The sequence below is a fragment of the Chrysemys picta genome, chromosome 16, assembly GCF_011386835.1.
Source record: "Chrysemys picta bellii isolate R12L10 chromosome 16, ASM1138683v2, whole genome shotgun sequence".
Taxonomy (NCBI): domain Eukaryota; kingdom Metazoa; phylum Chordata; order Testudines; family Emydidae; genus Chrysemys; species Chrysemys picta.
In genome coordinates this window covers 27,110,518-27,130,962 of record NC_088806.1, presented here as the reverse complement: position 1 = coordinate 27,130,962, position 20,445 = coordinate 27,110,518, and the positions used below count along the sequence as shown (strand labels likewise).

The 20,445-nt window shown below is 44.6% G+C and overlaps 1 protein-coding gene and 1 pseudogene across 9 annotated transcripts in view; both read right to left on the bottom strand.

The window, feature by feature from the left end:
• Positions 1 to 20,445, bottom strand: part of DIXDC1 (DIX domain containing 1) — a 65,374-nt gene that overhangs the window by 31,522 nt on the left and 13,407 nt on the right. For 8 of the 9 annotated variants that reach the window (XR_010593268.1, XR_010593266.1, XR_010593267.1 and 5 more), the window contains 3 exons: positions 4,392 to 4,521; positions 3,317 to 3,442; positions 63 to 312 (listed from right to left, as the gene is read on the bottom strand). Coding sequence is in view for 6 of the 9 variants with exons in the window: in XM_024109054.3 (XP_023964822.1) it covers positions 63 to 312; positions 3,317 to 3,442; positions 4,392 to 4,521 (506 nt within the window). In the remaining 3 variants the exon portion in view is untranslated. The remainder of the gene's footprint in view (positions 1 to 62; positions 313 to 3,316; positions 3,443 to 4,391; positions 4,522 to 20,445) is intronic. The other variant, XM_042851860.2, reaches the window with a different exon arrangement.
• Positions 12,157 to 12,735, bottom strand: LOC135976023 (histone H4-like; annotated as a pseudogene).

Genomic DNA, 20,445 nt, shown 5'->3' with positions numbered 1-20,445 from the left:
ACTAAGACTTAGCACCAAGATTCACACTCATTCCAATGAGACTAGATGGGAGCCCCCAGTACCTCTGTCTGTGCCGGAAAACATCACGTCCTGAGCGTGAGACATCCTGACGAACATCTGCCAAAGCAGCCACGGCACCCTGGGCCACTGCGGCCGCTGAATGAGGCCTGTGACTGGCTGACGATGCTGAAAGGCTCTTCCCCACCACGCTGGCTGCGCTTTGAATGGCTGCTCTACCCGAGCCAGGTTTAAAATGAGCAGCTAAGGCAAGGATCAGCCTCATGATGGATTTCAGGTTCCCATCAACGATATCTGCAAAACGCAATCAAACCTCAGGGCAATGGGGCTCAGCAGGTTCTTGTGTGACCAACGCGTGGGAATGTAATTAAACTCAACAGGAGCATTCCAAAAGAAAGGGACTGAACCATTAGGACTGAGTTATCATTCCAGTGCTCCATGCTAGTTGTTTTGTATGAAGCAGCCTGAAGTAAAATCAGTGACTGCCACCTATAGGACAGAATTTTTACTGCTCTGGGCACATTTGGGACTTCTGTATGGGACGGGGGTCGGCAACCTTTCAGAAGTGGTGTGCCGAGTCTTCATTTATTCACTCTAATTTAAGGTTTCGCGTGCCAGTCATAGATTTTAACGTTTTTAGAAGGTCTCTTTCTAGAAGTCTATAATATATAACTAAATTATTGTTAGGTTTCAGAGTAGCAGCCGTGTTAGTCTGTATCCGCAAAAAGAACAGGAGTACTTGTGGCACCTTAGAGACTAACACATTTATTAGAGCATAAGCTTTCGTGGGCTACAGCCTTCTCTGTGCATCTTCTTCTATGCATCCGAAGAAGTGGGCTGTAGCCCACGAAAGCTTATGCTCTAATAAATGTGTTAGTCTCTAAGGTGCCACAAGTACTCCTGTTCTTTAAACTATTGTATGTAAAGTAAATAAGGTTTTTAAAATGTTTAAGAAGTTTCATTTAAAATTAAATTAAAATGCAGAGCCCCCTGGACTGGTGGCCAGGACCCGGGCAGCGTGAGTGCCACTGAAAATCAGCTCACGTGCTGCCTTTGGCATGCGTGCCATAGGTTGCCTACCCCTGGTATAGGATTATTTTCAACAAATAGTCCAGCCTATGTGTGACAGTGTTACTGAAGGATCACTACAAAGGTGTCACAGTCACTGAAGATCACTGTACCAGTGATGACTCCAACTGGCCCATGGAACTTGCATTAACATTTTTAATAGGAAAGAGGAGGGAGCTGAACAAGAATGGATTTCTGCAACAACAACGTCTAGTAATCATTAACTAATCAATCCTCATCACCATGCACTTTCCCTCAGTGTACAAAACAGCCCAAATTTGATGACCTTCAGGGCTTACTCCAAAGACCATCCATTCTTTTTTTCTTTTCTTTTCTTTTTTTTGGGGGGGGCGGGGGTGGGTGTTTTTCAAAGCCACCCAAGGGATTAGACATGCAGTAGCCATTAAATCTAATGGGAACTGGGCATCCAAATCCCATAGGCAGCTTTGAAAATCCCAGCCCCAGACTTTTGGGGAAGGACTGGATGCCTGAAGTCTGGTTAATTTTTAATTTTGGAGGGTGGGATGGGGCCAAAATAAACATTGTTAAAATACACCGCTACCTCGCTATAATGCGACCCGATATAACACAAATTTGGATATAAAGCGGTAAAGCAGTGCTCCGGGGGGGCAGGGCTACGCACTCCGGTAGATCAAAGCAAGTTCAATATAACGCGGTTTCACCTATAACGCGGTAAGATTTTTTTGGCTCCCGAGGACAGCGTGATATCGAGGTAGAGGTGTAGATCATAAAGGTAATTAATCCATGTCACTCACAGAGACTCAGGCAGAGAGGGGAAATGACTTGCCCAAAGTCACAGAGCGAGTCAGTGTCAGAGCTATGATTAGAACTCAGGGGTTTCTGTGTCCCAGAGTCCTGTGCCCACACCTCACTCTGCGCAGTAGCGTTGATACATTAATCCTGACTCACTCTTGGGGGAAGGACTAAATGACCTCTTGAGGTTCCTTCCAGCCCTACATTTCTCTGATCACTTCATAACATGTCCAACTTCAGAGCCCTTGCACAAAGCTCAACAAAGTCCTGTCACCGAGAACGGCCAAAGGAGACTAGAACAGGCCAGACATGGCATGTGACATTTTTTCTAGGAAAACCAGAAGGGATGCAGAGCACCAGCACTGGGTTTCAATCTTTAGAGCTTACTCTGCTCTCATTTGTGCTCGACCAAACTCTGGATGCTCATGTTTTACTTCCCTGCTACCAACCTAGATACAAGAAACTAAGAAAGCAAATTCAGATCACTGAGTTAAGCGGCCTCGAGAGAGAGCTGCCTGGGCTGGGCCTAATGATATATTTGTTTACAGGGCGTATAGACAAGGTTTTATCAGTATTAACAACAGCTTATAGAGTCAGTGAAATGGTGCGAACTGGCATGTAATGCCTCACTGAATGGGGAAAAATAGCACAACCTCCAGGCTGCTGGTAGCCATGCTGCTGGCATGGAGCACTTACTGTGTACTCTGAATACACAAAGGCTACCCAGCTGAGGCTTGTAGCCCCAGGGCTGTGCTCTTCTCTTCCTGATAACAACAGGAAAGGTCATGTGCTCCATGATTCCAGTTTGAGTCACTGGGCACTGCACCTTACCCAGTGCCCCAGGAGGAGCAAACAGTACACTCAGCAACCAGCAAGAATAGGGGACTGTTTTCCTCCATCCATGTGCTCTCTGTGACTAAATGATGCCACAGTAAGAGGCAGAAAGTGCATGTTTTTGCTCCTTGTGTCTCTTTCCCACTACATGTTCTGTTCCTCTTATGACAGGAAATGCTGGCAAACAGAGTTTGCAAAGCATGGGAAACAATACCACTGATTTCCAGTGGTCTGGAATGGTCTTGTTCCCACCACAGAAGGCAACAGCTCAATAACAATTTATTTATGTCCATTCAATTAAGGTTTCCAAGTCTGTGTTCTCAATTATACCATTTGTTTGGTCCTCTGACCACTCAGAGGAGAGGGGGCATTTCTTCTTCTTCTTAATACTATTATTTATTTCTTACCCTGGACTGCTCGCTTCTCCTGTTTGCTACTGTTACCAAAGCAACCAATAATTTAGTGCCGTTCAACCAAAAACTAAACATATTACTGGATTGTAGCAACAAGAGAAATTTCCGTCTTGGAAATAAATTATCTGTAGGACACAAAACAACAAAGGATCCAGTTCTCACATAGCTAGCTAAGGATCATGGTGACACTGTCATCAGGGAGCACTTACCTTTCGCTGAAGTTTGGTGCATACGAATCTTTTTCGATGCCACAAACTGCAGGACTTTCTCTACATTTTCTCTCATTTCCTGCTGGCTGGTGGGACTGACCTGAATGCCATTCAGCTTCTCACCGGCTGGGAAAAATCAAACAGCCTAATTATAGAGAGTAATGAACCTCTTTGGTACTGATTGGCACTGGAACGGTTACAGGTGCAAGAAATGTAGGATTCAGCAGCTGTTATGGTGGGATGAGTAAGGGAGCCATATGCATGACTTCTCCCTGCTCATGAGGTGTCTAATGGCAAAACAAACAGGTAGCACTGAATGTGAAGATGCTTTTTGTGGGTAATTCATTATTCCTTGTATTTTCTTGAGTCAGCACATGTCCTTTCTGTGCAGATACACTGCACTGCATGGCATAGTCTCAGAAAGGGACAGCATCAGCTTCTAGAACCATTTCTGCTCAGTCCTATTATTTCTTTCTTGTAAATATTTGTGTCTTAGTAAAGAGATTAACTCCGACCTACGGGAATCCCATCCATTAACACATACAAGTAAACGCCAGGCAGGGCTGTCAGCGTTAGGCAGAGATACAGAACTACGGGGCTCAGGTCACACATACATACACAAATGAAGTTAAGAAGCCACATATTAGTCCCACCTTAGCCCATACACCCCTCTGGGTCCCTAATGCCATTCATCAATATGGGAAATCCTTTCATGGCTCCCTTAAAACAGCTCAGCTCCTCTTGTGGCAGTTATCGTGGCCACGCTCGCAGGTTTTGGCATGTGTCAGGTGACAAAGTGAATGCGGTTCTCAAAGGGCCTGGAACTCGGCCACTAGCCAAAGGTTAGCAAGTGATACTGAGCGAACACATAAGGACTTCAGTGGAAGATTGGTTTTTATGATCCACAATCTTCCTTTCTCTTAAAATGACCACCCTGCTCTGATACTGCGGTGCCTGCTGGCCAGCCTCACACAGGTCCAAACATTCCGCTAGCAGGGCCTCACCAAGATGCGCTTCCTCCATGCAACGCCCCACAGCCCCTACAGGAGCAATAGTGCCATTTGGTGTTACTGACCTACAAGTTCAATGAGAGTGGCCAGGATGACCCCATCTCGGAGATCCTGCCTTAGGTCCTGCACTGGCTTTATTGCTGGCTTCTTCTTCAGCTGGGAATTCACCCAGGCCACGTACGCCTGTAGTTGCTGCTGTAAACAGAAAAGAAAACAAAATGTTGCAGGTCAATGTTTTTTTAGGAAGTAGTTGCACAATACTCACCTTTCACTCAACCGTATGTTCACTTAGATCACAAGCACAAATGGGTTTCATCCCACCACCTGCATGACTCTGGTTCACGTAACAAAACCAACGTTCTGTTTGGAGTAACTCGGTACAAGCCAGAACTGGAACAGCAGGAAGAACTGCAGGTCAGGATTGAGAAGGCATCAGCGCAGCTTAGAAGGAAACTTGCACTGAACCTGCCTGCAGTATATCTGGTTCAAAACAACCACTGCCAGTCCCTCACTTTTATTCCCAGCATTAATTCACTCCTAAAATGTTAAAAACCAAAAATTACTGACTTTCAGATATTTAAAAAATAAATAAAGATCGCTTAGTTGACAGTTAAAATAACCAGTGTAATTTTCAGTTAATTACACTTATTGTTAAGGAAATGTCTGGATTTTATAATGGGCCAATTTCACTTTGGTATATGGTCCTGACACTCTTGGGCCCAACTTTCGACAGCCTTGCACCTTGTGTCATCATTTACATCAGTGCAAGAGAGTGAAAACTGTGTGAAGAACACTACCACTCTAACTGGGTAGTCTTTTACACTGTCTTTGCACAGGTGTAACCGACAGCAGGAGGCGTCAGATAATAGAGAACCAGGTTTTTGATCTCCGTAAGTAGTCATCTGGTGTCAGGGGCTGACATGCAAAAGCAGTCCCATGTGCATGTGTAAGGCATTCACCTTTTCATTCCTATACCTTACATGAGACTTTAGTGGCTAGTAGAAGCCCTGGTGAAACTGGAATTCCTTTGGGACAAGGGCTTGTGCAGCACGTGGAGTGTAATCAGATTTATCCCTTTATGGGATTACCTCCCTTTTCACTAAGCTTCCCATTATTCTGCAGCTGTGGCGGGTTTTAAGTCTCCATTCCACATTATCTCAGCAATATCAGTCATCGTTTATGCTTCTACAGCCTGCCACAAAGTCACATTCTGATCACAACACCACTTGTAATCGTCCTGACAAGGGAAATCCAACTTTAAACACAACACAGCTCAGTCTGTCTGCTCAGAAAGGTGCCCGGACACTTGTGTTCAATTGGTTCTGCTCACTCAGCGGATAAGTGTGGAGCATGGTGTGAGAGGCACACTTGGGCGGTTGCTCAATTCGTTATGTGCTGAGTGGGAAGTCTAGACTTTGGGAGACACATGAGACTAATGCAGGCTTGCTGGAGTGGATTTTGCCTCCCCTGCTTTGAGTCCAGAATAGTCAGCGCTCTAACTCATTTAGTGTAATTTAGTTCTGAAGGTGCCAGTAGGTGTCAATTTTGCCTGCCCAGTTGAAAATGTCACCAGCTTCCACTGAATGGGAACACGAACCATGGAGCATAAATACAACAAGCAAAGTCCTGGCTTCTCTCCCACTCATACAACAGGTACAAGAGGATGATCCCGCATTGGTTTTCAGGTCGATAGTAATAACTGCCCATGCTAAAGTGCGAGGAGGAGTTGAGTTCCTATGTGACCTAAGTTGGATAGAAGCACCTGGGCCCAAGAAAGGAGGGGCCTGGGACTTTGCACCAGGATCCAGCCACACAACACAATTTAATTTCAAGGACAGACCAGAACTCAAACCTTCCACTACACAAAGATTCAGTGAAGCTTTAATTTATTCAAGTAACTATCAGTGGAAGAGAGAGATGTTTATTTACAGAGCCATCTGTTACCCACTGAAACAGATACAGCACCCTTACGGAAAAGTCCTATACAATTCAATAAGGTTCCATAGAGATTGAACAGGGTTACATAGAAATTATTTCAAAACCTATAAAATGAAAGAGAATGATCTCCTTTTTATACTTTTTTTTATTAACCTTCCTATAGGAATCTACATTAGGGGTATAATTCTCTACTATATTCTACAGGATGGTCCAAAACACTATAGAAAGGTTGCCATATTCTATTAGATTCGGTGGGTCTTTTCCCTATAAGCAACTCCTTTTTCACACAAAGGAAATAAGTTATATAAAAATACAGCCTTATAATTAACAATTTAATACTTTCCCCTTTGTTTTCTCCCATTCGTTGCACACAAAATAAAAATCACTATTTTTGGATAGGCATTTTTATTGGTATGCAGTAATTAGTATCGTTATTAGAAAATCACTTCTAAGGCCCTGTAAATTTACACTTTAAATGATCCTCTCCAAAAAAGACAACTTTCTGTGGCTGTGCAATAGTGATGTCGCTATTACTAAGGGAAGGATTTCACAGTAGTTACTGCTATAATACTGAGACTTCCATTTAATTAGCATGTTTAGTATTTTTTTCCCATTCAGAGCATAAGATTTTCCTGGAGCAGTTCAGACTGTTGGTTTGTTCATCAATAGCTTATTATGTGTCCAGAAAACTCTACTAGCTAATTAGTTTAGTGCAGGACTCTAGAGATACTCTGATTTCTGCAAAGCTAAAATCCCAAGCGGCAGCCTGTTATTTCTGGCAGCTGAGATGAACAGGTGACTGAATTTCCCAAGAAAAAAATAGACATGAAAGTTTAATGACCTAAATATTGCAGAATGGTGTTAAATGCACTAAGGGATAAAACCACAAGCCCTTTACTCCAAACAGAGAACTCCACGTGTCCATATTCCAGTAAATGAAAAAAGGAGAGCAAATTTTGTGAGGATGTATTCTGCAAACGGAAACAAGCATTTCTACACAGCAGATTTCATCCTTCAGGACAAAAGAAACACTTCCTGCACTATGTCCATCAATGACATCAGATCCCACTTCTGTATTTGTCTCCATTCAATTCTTGAAGGTACAAACAGTTACACTTGGTCCAAAATCGGAAACAGGTCATGACATTCACTACACAACTTTGACATTCTCTCTGCATTCTTCTGTACCCAAAAATCTGAAAAACGGGTTGGGGATAATTTGGAGTCTCTTTGTCTGTCTAAGGTTCTTGCAGGAGTTAACTGCTCAGGAATTTGTTTGGTAAGCTTCTGTTAGCATCATGCATCAATTGGCAATCACACAAAAAGAATTTTCTCTGGAGAATAATTCTATCCATAACGCTACACTACTAATTTTAATTAGCAGAAAAGACATTTTCAATCTGATAATTATTTTATTAATTTTAGATAAATCACATATTATCTATAACAACTGGCCAAATTTTTCAAACAAGGACTCTGATTGTGCACCTCAGTTCTAATGGACCCAGCTTGAGAGATATTGGGCCTGATTTTCAGGGCTGCTGAAAATCACCAACAGATCCCATTACATTCCAATGGAATGGTGGGTGCTTAGCACTTTTGAAAATCAGACCCAAGCATGTTAGACACCCTAAAAATAAGTTACCCCAAATCAGTGGCTACTTTTCAAAATGTTAATATCCAGTTCGTAAAGTGATGAGCATGTTAGAAATGCTGACAGGCAGATTTCTCACAATGTGATACAGGTATGTACTAGGTATGAAACGATACTTATTGGAAAGACAATGTGTGCTTTATAATTCTTCCCACAGATGTAATGTTTTACTTCCTCTTTCTGATTATTTATAGAACTATCTGGGAATGTAACTAGTCATGTTTCCTTGTTCCCTTAGCAGTCCACATTTTCCCCTACTTGTTTTCGGTCTGTATGGAAATTCCTGCAAAAGACACTGAAAAATTTAATCTTTGGATAATTAGCCAAGATTGGTAACAATATTTGAAGTCTGGATCCAGCCGTGAGCAATAAAAAAGGGAACCTGGAGTCTGCAGTCTGTCCCTTTTCTCAGCCTCTCTCTCTCTCTCTCTCTCTCTCGGGAATATTTTTCCATAATGCTAATTATGAGTTTTCATCTGTGCAAAGGATATTTAAGGTCTAAAAATTACCCACTATTCTTTTATTCTGGAGAATCACAATCACCCAACAGACCTCACTAGCATAGTAGGCATCAGGGTCTAGCAGCCTCATTAAGCCAATGCTGTCAAAATTACCTGTGTTACATTTAGCTTCTTTAAATTAATATCCACTGAGTCATGGTGTTCTCTCTTCTGCTTCAGTCTTTTGCTTGCTTGCCCCTCTCTTACCCTCCCTTCTTCCATCACTCAGGAGCTGCTGTCTCTGCAACACTGGTCGTCAGTCCTTGACCAGCATTTCTCAGGCACTTCGGCTGCTGACGCTGGACAAGATTTTTAACCTAAATACAACTTCTTTAAATTGCTCTGGTGGCATGAAGGAGCCACAGTAGCCCAGAGGAATTCTCAAAGAGCAGGAGCAGTGTAGGACCAACGTACATTTTACTCCACAGTGTCCTCCTGCAGTCCCAGTATGGGGGCATGTTGGGCATGGGATGGGGAGTGGTCAAAGCGTTCTGTGCTGCCTCTGGGGCTGCTCGGATTTACAATGGGGCCCCACTGGCCCCCAGAGCAGCTCAGAATCCAGGCAGCACAAGGTGGTATTAAACCATCTTTCCACCCCACTCCTCCTAGACTTCACCTTCTGTGTTGTGTCTCCTGACAGACCACAAATCTGAGTGAGCCTGAAAGAGGAGTGATTGATGCAGCAAAAGACACCCATGCCTGGTGTGAGAGAGAGAGAAGATGGAAAGAACAGAGCAGTCATTCCCTTTTCCCTCATCCCCCTCTTCCCCACACCTTGTGATGGTTTGTTACATCCACTTGTGGTGTCTTGTCTTTATTAGACAGTAAGAATTCTGGGACAGGGATCATCTTTGACTCTGTATTTGTGCAGCACCTATCACAATGGGGGCCTGATCCTGACCGGGGCCCTGTATGTGCTACTTCAATACTAGTAAATAATAACAAGGTATCCTAAGCATGGGAGCAGAACAGACAGAGAGAGGAGCCCAGGCCAGGGACACGGAAAGAAGCTCCAGGTCTGGTAGAGGAGGCAGAAAGAGGGGCCCCAGGCCTGGACTGGGGAAGCCCATATGCTTCCCTGCCTGCTCAGGCCCATAGCCCTGACAGCTGCTCAGACCCTAGCCTATTCTAATGTTGAACCTTTGCTCTTTGAGTGGAAAAGGAAGCTCCCACAGCGTCTATTACCCTGGCTCCTGTGACACCATTACCCTGCTGGCTCCTGCCAACTACAGATGCTTCCAAACAGCACAGGATTTAACAAATCCCTGGAGCTTCCCCTTGCTGTCTTATAATCAGGTCTGGCTCATGGCTGCATCCCAGGCTGTTCTGAGAGGTAACAGCTATTGATCTAGTCACCCCAGCCTCCTCCTTTTCCCGAAGCACTCACCCTTGAACCAGCGACTGCTCAATAGCTTGCCCAACCTCTGTCACTAACAGGCTGAGTTTTGGTCCAGCTGTATCCTGGGCTCTGTGGGGCAGGAATAGGTTCTGGTCCCACACCTCAATCTGAATTTCTCTCAGAAGTGAGGATTTTTTTTTTTTAGGAATAACATATCACCCTCAGCCCAAAGATTTACTATACAGAGCACAGATTATTAGGATTGCAAAGGGGTTAAGATTAATCCTATTTAAATTAACACGGCTTTGTGTTCCAAAAGAGGGCCTGCTTTACCTGAGCTCTGTGAATGGGAAAGTAACTGTCTTACCTGGAACTGCCTGGGGCCAAGATTGCTGAAGCTCCCAGGCAGTTTTTTTCTCTTATATTCAGATCACTATGGATGTCCCTAAAAGATATTTCAGGACAGGGCCAGAGTTTGAAGGAACGGACCCGGGGGCCATCTGCTGTTGTGGACACATGTAGCTCCTTCTGCGGGTGAATCACAGCTGGGAACTCTCCAAGTTCTCCACTGAGCACAGCACTGATAGGGGCAGGATCATAACTGTCCAATATTTCTAGGTGTGCATGTTTGCTATTTTAATTACAAAGTACCCAAGACTGAGGAGGTGGCTCACACCCAACTGATGATGGGACAGATTTTGCAGGCCTCAGCACTACTCACCCCAGGAACTATTTTGCTTCCAGTAACAGGGAGCTATAACGATTTTTCAGTGCAAAAAACACCCCTTTAGGGTGAGCGCCGCTTCTCAGGCACTGGAGGCACTTAAGGTTAATTAGTATTGTCTAATACTTATGTTGCAGTAGAGTCTGGAGAGTGCAGTCAAGATTGGGGCCCCATTGTGCTAGGCACTGTACAAACACACAGGAAGACAATATAATTTATAATTTAAGGAGACAAGTGACATACAAAGGGTGAAGGGAGAGGAATGCAATAGAATATATATAATTGTATACAAATGTGCTTTTTTCATTATAAATAGATGAAGTAAGAGTCAACTATCCCCATCTGCCCCTCAAGCTGTCATTAACTGGCTGATATATTTTGGGAGAGTCACAGCAGAAGTATGTCTTAAGGAGAGAGCTGACAGTAGAGCAGCCTTACAGACTGGTTCAGGGAGGGTAAGTAGCAGTGTGGATGAAGGTGCAGAGACTGTTTTATGAGAAGCTGATAAAGAGGTGGATGAGGCTGGCAGGGTTGACATGGTAGAACTCACGGGCAAACAAGCAGGAAGGCGTAGAGCTGGGAAGGATCTTGAAAGTAAGGACCAGAAACGTGAACTTGATGCAGTGAAGCAGGAGGAGCTCCGAGAAGGATTCAAAGTGACAAGATCAGAGAGACAAGCAAGGAAAATGATTTTTATATCTTCACTCTCAGTGGACTGTGGGGATGGAGGACAGTGTGAGTGCTAAGGAAGCAGGATACAGAAGATTGCAGTAATCAAGGTGGGAGATGAAGAGGACTTGGACAAGCATTTCAGCTGTCTAGATAAAGAGAAAGAGCTGGATCATGGACATATTATCAAGGAAGAAGCAGCAAGATTTGGATATGGGCTAGATGTGCAGGGGAAGAGAGCGCAAGAAGTCAAAGATGATATCCAGATGATACTGTTTGTCACCAATGACAAATAAGGAAAGGAAGGTAAAGAGTAGATAAGCTACAAGAGATTGGTGGGAATAGCTAAGGCATGTGAGGGAGAACTCGCAACAGATGTGTTGTTCACTTCCTTTCTGGACTTCAAACTTATGCCTCATTACATGCCAAAGGCAAGTGGCTCTCTCAAAAACCACATGCCCCATCATGTGTTAATATTTACAAAACACAGTTTAGATACATATGAGTGCGTCAGCTTGTGGAGTCAAGACTCCTGGGTTCTATTCCTTGTCACAGAAATGATGTGTGACTTTGCGCATGTCACTTACTCTCTGTCCATTTTGTTTTCCCTGTCTGTAAAAGGGGGATACTAATCCCCACCATGCTAACACGTGTCGACATCCTGGAAAGGAGGGTGTCATAGAAGGGGAAAGTACTATTGGAGTTATTATAGTAAAAGTTAATATGTAATTCTAACTAAAAGACTGCAGATAATATGGAGATCGGTGCTAGAGCAGCAGCTCAGAGCTTTCCCTCTACACAAGGACCAGAGAGACAGTGAGGGCAAGAGAAGCCAGGAGCTCTCGGCCTGCAGTCCACCCACCACCATCTCTTCCCAATGTCAATGCATCAGCCTGCAGGTGGAAAGAAGGAAAGCATAACAGCATTAGCAGCATTAATATTCCCCTCCTGCTTCTCCCATCTCAGTCTCAAAACGAAGTACATAAATTATATAGGGCTTGTAGTGAATTAGGATTGTACCTGGCACTTAACTGGCTGATTTGCCCCTTTCCCCAGATGAGAGAGAAGAGAAATAACTAGCTCTTCTAGTGTGACATCTCACATGAGCCTTAGCTGCGTTTTTGAGGATGTTTCAACTTTAAAGCGGGATGGAAACTTAGCCCCCGAATCCATTGAGCGTGTGACCCTGGCGCTTCAGAGCATAGACTATGTCCCTGGCAGTCAGTGTCTTTCACTTGGCATGTTCAGTGTAAGTGACAGCATCACTGATGACTTCTCTAAAAACACTTCAGCACTCCTCGGGTTTCTTCATAAATCAATCCGGAAATACGCTTTACACCACCACGGCACGCCAAACGACGAATAGCCGGCTGCGTGATACCTGGAATGTTATCACGGAGCACCTTGCAATGGCGCTTAGCACCCCCTTTCCCAAACCCTTACCACCTTTGCCGCAAGCAGACATGATGCCACGACCTTCGAAACACCCTGCTTAGAAAACCAGAATAAACTCTAGGCATTCTCATCAGCCCAGTGTAACTTACCATCTGCCACTTAGGGGTCGATTCCCTCCCCTTTCTAGCACAGTATCAGTGGGGAGTCAGCCATGTCTGCCTGGCAGTAAACAAAACATCATGTTTTAAAGGCAGGTTATTGTGCCTTCATGAACTAGTCTGCCCTTTATTTTACCCCTTTTTAGAGTCCCACTTGCATGGGACAGTGCGGGGATAACTGCCTTGAAACTTTCAAAACTTTCTCAGAGGTTTGGGGGCTGCTTGTTTTGAAGTTCATCCAGCCTCTTCTGCTTTCAGTAGGCAGCATAGTTGATATACCAGATCCCTGACTTTTCTTGGGTTTCTTGCTACCTCTTCCCCATAGACTCCCACTGCCATCTGCTTCTGGGAAGAGGCGCGTCTCCCTTATTTCCAAATTTATTTGGTGACAGAAAAGGTCTCAAGAGTCTGAATCTCTCCCCATGGCTGGGCTTGAGGGTTCAATCTAGGATGGTAACAGGTCTCGCAGTCTTTCCTCTGCTTTTCCTTTACATCTTATGAACACTGCTCACAGAACAAGTCTAGCGAGATCAGTAGGAAGCTTTCTGTGCCCACTGCCCTCATGCTGTGGGGCTGGTTTCAGTATTAAAGGCATTCAGTGTCCTGGATGTTCAGAGCCCTGAGCCAAGTGTCTGCAGCAATGAAGCTCAAGGACCGGCCTAATTGCATCAGGACGTAATGTGTTTAAGGCCTTGCATGGTTTCTAAACTCTCTGACATTATCTTAATTAGATGATCTCTGTAATCTCCCATGTTCTTCCACTTTGGGTTTCTGTTGGTTTTGTTTTGACTAGGTCTTTGTAGAAGCAGAGAATAAAACCCCACAAACAAACAGAACGATGTTACCCTCCAGACCAGCATAAAATGATTCATCCTGGAAAGAGATGCCTGGGTCTGATTCAGGCTGCCAAATACACGGGAGCAGCCTGGATCTGGCCTCCGTGTAATGAAACCCAGGACTGTGGGCCTGAGTGAGTCCAGAATGTCTATGTCGGGTTATGTTACAGCCAAGGCCGCTCATTCATAAAACGTTCACTTCAAAGCCTGACATTCAATTTCTTTCAAAACAACGTTTGGGCCAGTGTAAATTCTTTCTTATTCAGTATAAGGCCTGTCCCAAGCACACAGAATTCCTCAGTCATGGCTGCACTGTCTGGAAAGGAGGCAGCAGTGCAATTTTGCATAGACAAGGCGGCAGAGATAGTACATGAGCTGTAAAAGACAAAGCTGCATCAAAATTCTTGACATAGCATCTAGGGAGGTGGTGAATCAGGTCAGAATAAAAAAGAACTACCTGAACCTTCACCCATATTTGGAATTGAACGTGGGCATTTTTAAAATTCTGGAGTGTTTGGAGAAGTGCTTTTCACTGACTTGCTGAGATATGGAGAGAAATATCATCCGGGGGTTCTGCTGGAATTCTAGCCAGGATTGGAAAAACTGTTCTCCATGTGATTTCTAGCCCAGTTTTGAAGACCCAAAAGGTTCAAACCACTGGGAGAAGCGACCTAGCCAACCCCATATACCACACTATTTCCAGAGTGTGATGATAACAGCTTCCCAATAGGGGTGCTATAGAATGACTATGTCTAGGAACTTACAGAACTCTACTTTCAGGAATGACTTGACGAGAGAAAACAATACATGTGGAGGAAGGAATAAAGCCTGAATGTTGACCGAACACTGGGCATACTCAACAGGATTTTCATGCCTGCCTTCTAGTTTTTATGGTCTTTTTATGGTCTTCAGCTAAATTGTTGCTTCAGATCAGTAAATTAATCTCAAACAATGGTCCCCATTTTAATTAGCTGGATTTACAAAAAAAATAGAAGCACTGGGTCCACTTCTGCCCTCCTTTATACCAGGAAGCCCCTCTGAAATTATTGGGGGTGTGGGGCCATGACCAACAGCAGAATTCAGCCCAAAGACTTTAGACTGGATGTGCCCAAAGCTGTAGAAAGCCATTGACCAGGTCTCTCAAATTGTTGAAGGGATATTCCAGTCAGCTCTGTGTGGTCAGGACGTGTGTAATTGACTAAGCAGAGTTCTAAACCCAGCCGTCTAAACTCACCTTTCTAAATACAGATCTCACACAGTAACATCTCTAACCCTCCATTTAAAACTCCTGGTTTGGCAGAACAGTATGTCTGGCTCCAAGTACAGAGGAGCTGGAATCTTTACTTCTGAAATCACTTGCTCAAGTCCTGGCAGTAATGGCTGGGTGGGAATGACAGCCACCATCGGAATCCCAGCTAGGCTGCCATTTGCTCCAGGGAGGGGACTAAGTTACTGGCTTGTGAAGATTGTTTGGTCTACGAGGGAGCAGCTTGTTGGCAGAGCTTCAAATGCCAACTCAAGCTCTAAGAGGTATGTGAAGGACGAGGTGATGGGCTAAAAGTGCACTTCACACATTAGCCAAAAGAAAACAAGGGCAAGAATTTCCAGAGCTCCCACCCACCCAACATAGCATTTGTCTATGACAATTTCTCTCAGAGATTTCCCACTTTCTTTCAGCCACAACCAAGATCCCTCTTAATAATGGTAATCTTGGGTTATAAAGGGGGGTATCCCCATATTTCCCGCAAGAAAATCAGACTCCAGCCAATAGAAGGGACAGGGCCAATGTGATAACAACGGAGTTGTTGCTCATTCCAGGTCCAACCCCCGAGTGGCAGCATATAATACCCAAAGGCACTGGCTAATAATCCTCTTCATTCAGCCTCCAGAGCTCTGAGAATTAACCATTTGGAGTCTCTCATGTTTTGATCAGAAAATCATGCCTGAAATGTAATTTTAACACCTTCTGTCACTCAAGAGCTTTTTATGTCCACACTGACTTATTAAAGGTTTCAGAGTAGCAGCCGTGTTAGTCTGTATCCGCAAAAAGAAGAACAGGAGGACTTGTGGCACCTTAGAGACTAACAAATTTATTAGAGCATAAGCTTTCGTGGACTACAGCCCACTTCTTCGGATGCATCCGAAGAAGTGGGCTGTAGTCCACGAAAGCTTATGCTCTAATAAATTTGTTAGTCTCTAAGGTGCCACAAGTCCTCCTGTTCTTCTTTTTACTGACTTATTAGTTATGCTCCAAACCCCACACTCTCTCTTCTGTCCATGCAGACTCAGGCCTTAGCAGGGCTGGGTGCAGCCCAGGGAGCCAGCGAGTCTGAGACTGTTGGCAAATTTTCAAATATGTTATTTTCAGAAATACCATTTCTAGAGCCAAAGAAGAGGAATTGGGAATGACAGACCCTATTTTTATAATGGTAAAGTCAGGTCCAGATTAATCAATGAGCACTCAGTGCACATGCACAGGGCCCCTATCTCAGGGGGCCCCCTGATCACCCAGAAACAAAAACAAAACGGAGTGGCGCAGCTACTCACACAAATTTGGCCCAGCTGCCCTTCCATCTTGATGGGGCTATATGAGTACAGGTCGGGCGGGGGAAGTGAGCAGAGCGGGGTGGCCGGGATCAGGAGGAGCCACCCTAAACCAGGACAGAAGCAGAACGCTGAGCCAGGGGGATGCTGGTGCGTGCCCAGGAGGATCCCAGGGGCAGTGGGTAAGGAGCTGGAAGTGAATTGCTGGTGGGCTATGTGGGTGAGGGTGGAGAGTAGGGGGGCTGTGGATGAATGGGGGTTGTTGGGTTTGGGGTCCAGGATGCTGAGGGCTGTGGACAGTGGGGCTGCAGTGAGTGGGATGGACGTCAGGGCTACTAGAATATCAGGATAAGTGAGGGCTTGAAGAGGGTTGTTGGGTATATCTGGGATGGGGGCCATTCAGGGGTCTGTGTGTGGGGTGGGAGGGACAAGGCATTTGAGGATCTGTGTATGGGGTGGTGGGAGGAGTGGCATTCTGGGATGGGATAGGTAAAGGAGGGGTGCTTTAAGAAGGAGGGGAAGCCCCCAATTTCCATAGTGCACAGGGTGCCAAAATTCTTTAATCTGGACCTGAGTACAGTGCGAAACCCCAAACATTGTGGGCCCAATTCTTGGCTCAGCTGCATGGCCCCTTTACACCATTCTAGAAGCATAAAGGACAGCCTTGGAACTGACCCCTCCCCCCCCCAATATGTGTATGGGGCCCCACTTGGCACAGAGCTGGTAGAATAGCTCTACGCCAACCTTCCCTTCACAAGCCTCGGGCAGGGCAGGGTGACTGAAATGCCGCACCCTCTGGGGCTGTGGGCACTTAGAGTAAGTTAGAGTCCTGAGGCTGCTGTAACGTACACAACGGCTAGGCAGGCCACACCACAACCTATTTTACTTACTTTACTTACTTACACACACACACAGACACACACACACACACACACACACACACACACACACACACACACACACTTTGTACATTTAGGCCAGGAGATGAGAAAGAGGGAATCAGGAGCAGTGTGATGAGGCCAATAAATCTGAGAACAAATCCATTTCAACCCCTCTCCTCAACGTGTACCCTGCACTCTGGGCTGTTGCTGCTATAGGGATAACGACACCTTGAGCTGAGAGTACACAGCGCTACTGCTTAGCAACAGGTTCTGTACATTTAAAAATAGCTGGAACATTTCCCTTATATTTTAGTCTGTTTCCAAGCAGAGATGAAGCGGCTCACAGCCAGGAAAGGGGGCTGTCAAATTCATAATTTAACCACTTTGGCACCACTGTGCATCAAATGAAATTGGCCTTGCCCAAAGCCCCAGCTACCTACCTCAGTTCTGATTCTTTAGGAGACTGGGAGCTAATACTTAAAACTGTCACTAGATGTGCTGCTGGATGTGCCATCTTTCCCCTGAGATATAAAACGGAGATCTTGAACATTTGTCATCATTTATTACAACCCATTTTTTGCAAGAATTGGGTTTTAATGCCAGCGTCCTGAACAATTTCTACCTCAAGTATTCATATTCTGCCTCCCTTTATCTCCCCCACAGTTTTAATTTTTCAATTCCTATCCTAAACTCTTGCACAGTCATGTTCTAAATAGCTGTCCTGTTCCACCCTAGAGATGATTACATTTCAGTGGTGGGTGAAGTGATTCTTGCATGAGCATATGTATATAGATATTTTGTACAATCAGTGATGCACTTTGGGATCCATTTGGAAAAGGTGCATTAGATAAATAAAAACTTATATTTCTATTTATTATTTGTAAAGGGACTGCTAAGTGCACAAGAAACAAACTACTTACAGTACTGCCAGCTGGGAACAAGCTGCTTTATTCAACTACATAACAGAGTGGGGGAAAACAGGCACCAAGTAACTAGGAAGTAAGGGAGGAGTGGAGCATGGCTCCCATCCATAATACTCACTGTAACCCATTTATCTCCTTGACCACTTTTACTACAGTTTTTTTAAATCACACATGACACAGAAGCCAGCACCACCACTCACACTCTACTGACCACAACTTCATTTCAGTTTGCTGCACTGTAATAACAACTCCCCTTAAATCTCCTCCGATGAAACCATGCCTAAGTGAGGAGACCGCAGAGAAGAATGATCTGTAATAGACATCTGAGTATCAATCATTGTTATCACTATAGACTAACAGGGTATTTAAACTTTTGCAGGACACACGTGGGAGAAATGTCCCTGTGAATTCCTTTGTTTCCCTCAATGTAAGCAACCTCTATCTTCCTTTGGCTCTGCCCAAATGGTTGCTAAAAGACCGTACCAACACACATGGTAGCTGTGATTCTAGAATTCTCACTCTGTTCCTGCCTGCAGTGGGGTGTTTTTGTACGTGGCACCTGATCCTGCTTTCCTCAACTGGGAACTTTGCATGTCACTTCCATAACATGATGGGCAGACCCTGTGATTATGCTATTTTCCTATGCACATACCTTTAACCCCTCAGACTGTTTCTAAAGGCCCTGCAAGTGCTGACTACATCCTAGACAGGCAGCTCTGGGCATTGATGCTATGCCTGAAATCTACAGTGGGCATCCATCTGGTTAAATACATCTCAGCACTTCTGCAGGATATAATTACCTCTGAAGTTCAACAAGAAGGAAAGTCACTAAAAGGCAAGATGCCAGAGTTTTTTCATTTTAAATTGACTGCTGAACTCCCCACACAACACGTCATTCCCTTCCCAAGCTGTTGCCTCAAGAATAGTTTCTGGCACCTTGCAGAGAGTGTTTTAGTGCCACCGCCTCCTCTCCAGGCTGGTTTTTCAAAGCCTTTTTTCTTTAAATAAACATAATGTTTCCATTCAAGCCCACATGTAACAGGCTTTGCCCTTAACAGTCAGAGATCATCGAATGGTTGCTGCCAGTATCTTGGAGTAGACGCTTCTTTCACCCAGAATCTCAAGTGGTCCCACTGCACCAATTCAAACAAATCAAAGACTTAGTTTAAAGTCTGTCAGATCAAATCTGGATGAAACATTATCCAACACTTCAAGGAAGAAAAGGAACATTGGCCCTTTATATTCAGGGTTAGACAACGGCCAGCTCTGCATACGATGTAGGAGAAAGGGAGTCAGGAACCTTGTGTCCTTGGGAAAAGGCTGGGCACAATGTGACTGAAGAGTGCTGTTGATGATGCTATGTCAAGACAAAAACATCTACCCTCCAAGGAGAGGAAGTAGCCAGGAGGCAGCATGATCTAGTAAACAGGACACTGGACTGGGAGTCAGGAGACCTAGATTGTTTTCCTAGCCAGTGGCTCACTGTAAACTTGGGCAAGTGACTTCTCTTTCTGCCTCAGTTTCCCCATTTGTAAAGTGGAGATAACAATTTTTACCTTTCTCTGTAAAGCACTTTAAGGTCTATGGAAATATCAATAACTACTTAACTGTTAATATTATTATTAATATATCCTGCCAAAGGATGGCAAAGCTGCTGCCGAGGAATCAATGCATAATCTAGCCCAAGGTCATTGAGTGAGTCTGTCAGAGCTGGGAATAGAACCCTAGCTGCTTGAATCCTAATCCTGTACCTTAACCACAAGGCATCTTTCCTCTGTTAATAGCCCTGCTGCTGGCCAGGCACAGGGGCTTCTTCTGTCAAAGTGATAAGAAACCCTACTTGGCCAAGCACTGAGGGATCACAGTACCTTGGTAGGAATAAAAGAATCTCTCCGTGTAAATCAATGTCTGGTAAACCCCAGCTGTGTTTTCTGATGCTTGGTACTTGTGGTACAGCAGAATTACCAAGCAGCAGCTGCCTGGCATCTCACAGACCAGATGGGCAACCTGGCAGGGCGATGCGGCATTAGCAGTTCTTTCATCTCCCTGCCTTTCTTGATCTGAACAAGCCTTAAGCATCTTGAACCTGATTCTCCACTTATTTACAACAGTGTAAAACAGGAATTCCAAATTCAATGGAGTTACACTAGAGTAAAACTGGTGTGAGGCCAGAATCGAGCCCATTATGTGGAAAATATCAAAGCCGCTAAGGAGTCATATAGCCTAGTCATTGGAATCCAGCCTCAGTTGAGCCACTGCATCTCAAGAGTCATGGTCCCATAGCAAGTAGGAGTGACCCTAATGATCTGAGCTACTACAGACAGGGAGACAGGAAAAAGTAAAGAACAGCTCTCCATGGTGAATCCTATTAGCCAAAAACAGTATTCATTACAAAGGGATACCTAGGGCAGATTTTTTTCTGCTAAGATCTCAACAGTTGAGAGAGAGAGATCTGTCATGGACCAAGAGGAACAGAAGAGCTGAGAGAACCGCATTGGAGAGAGACTCTTCAACGCCAGAAAATTACTCTAACTTAAAAAAAAAAATAGGCTCTTTCA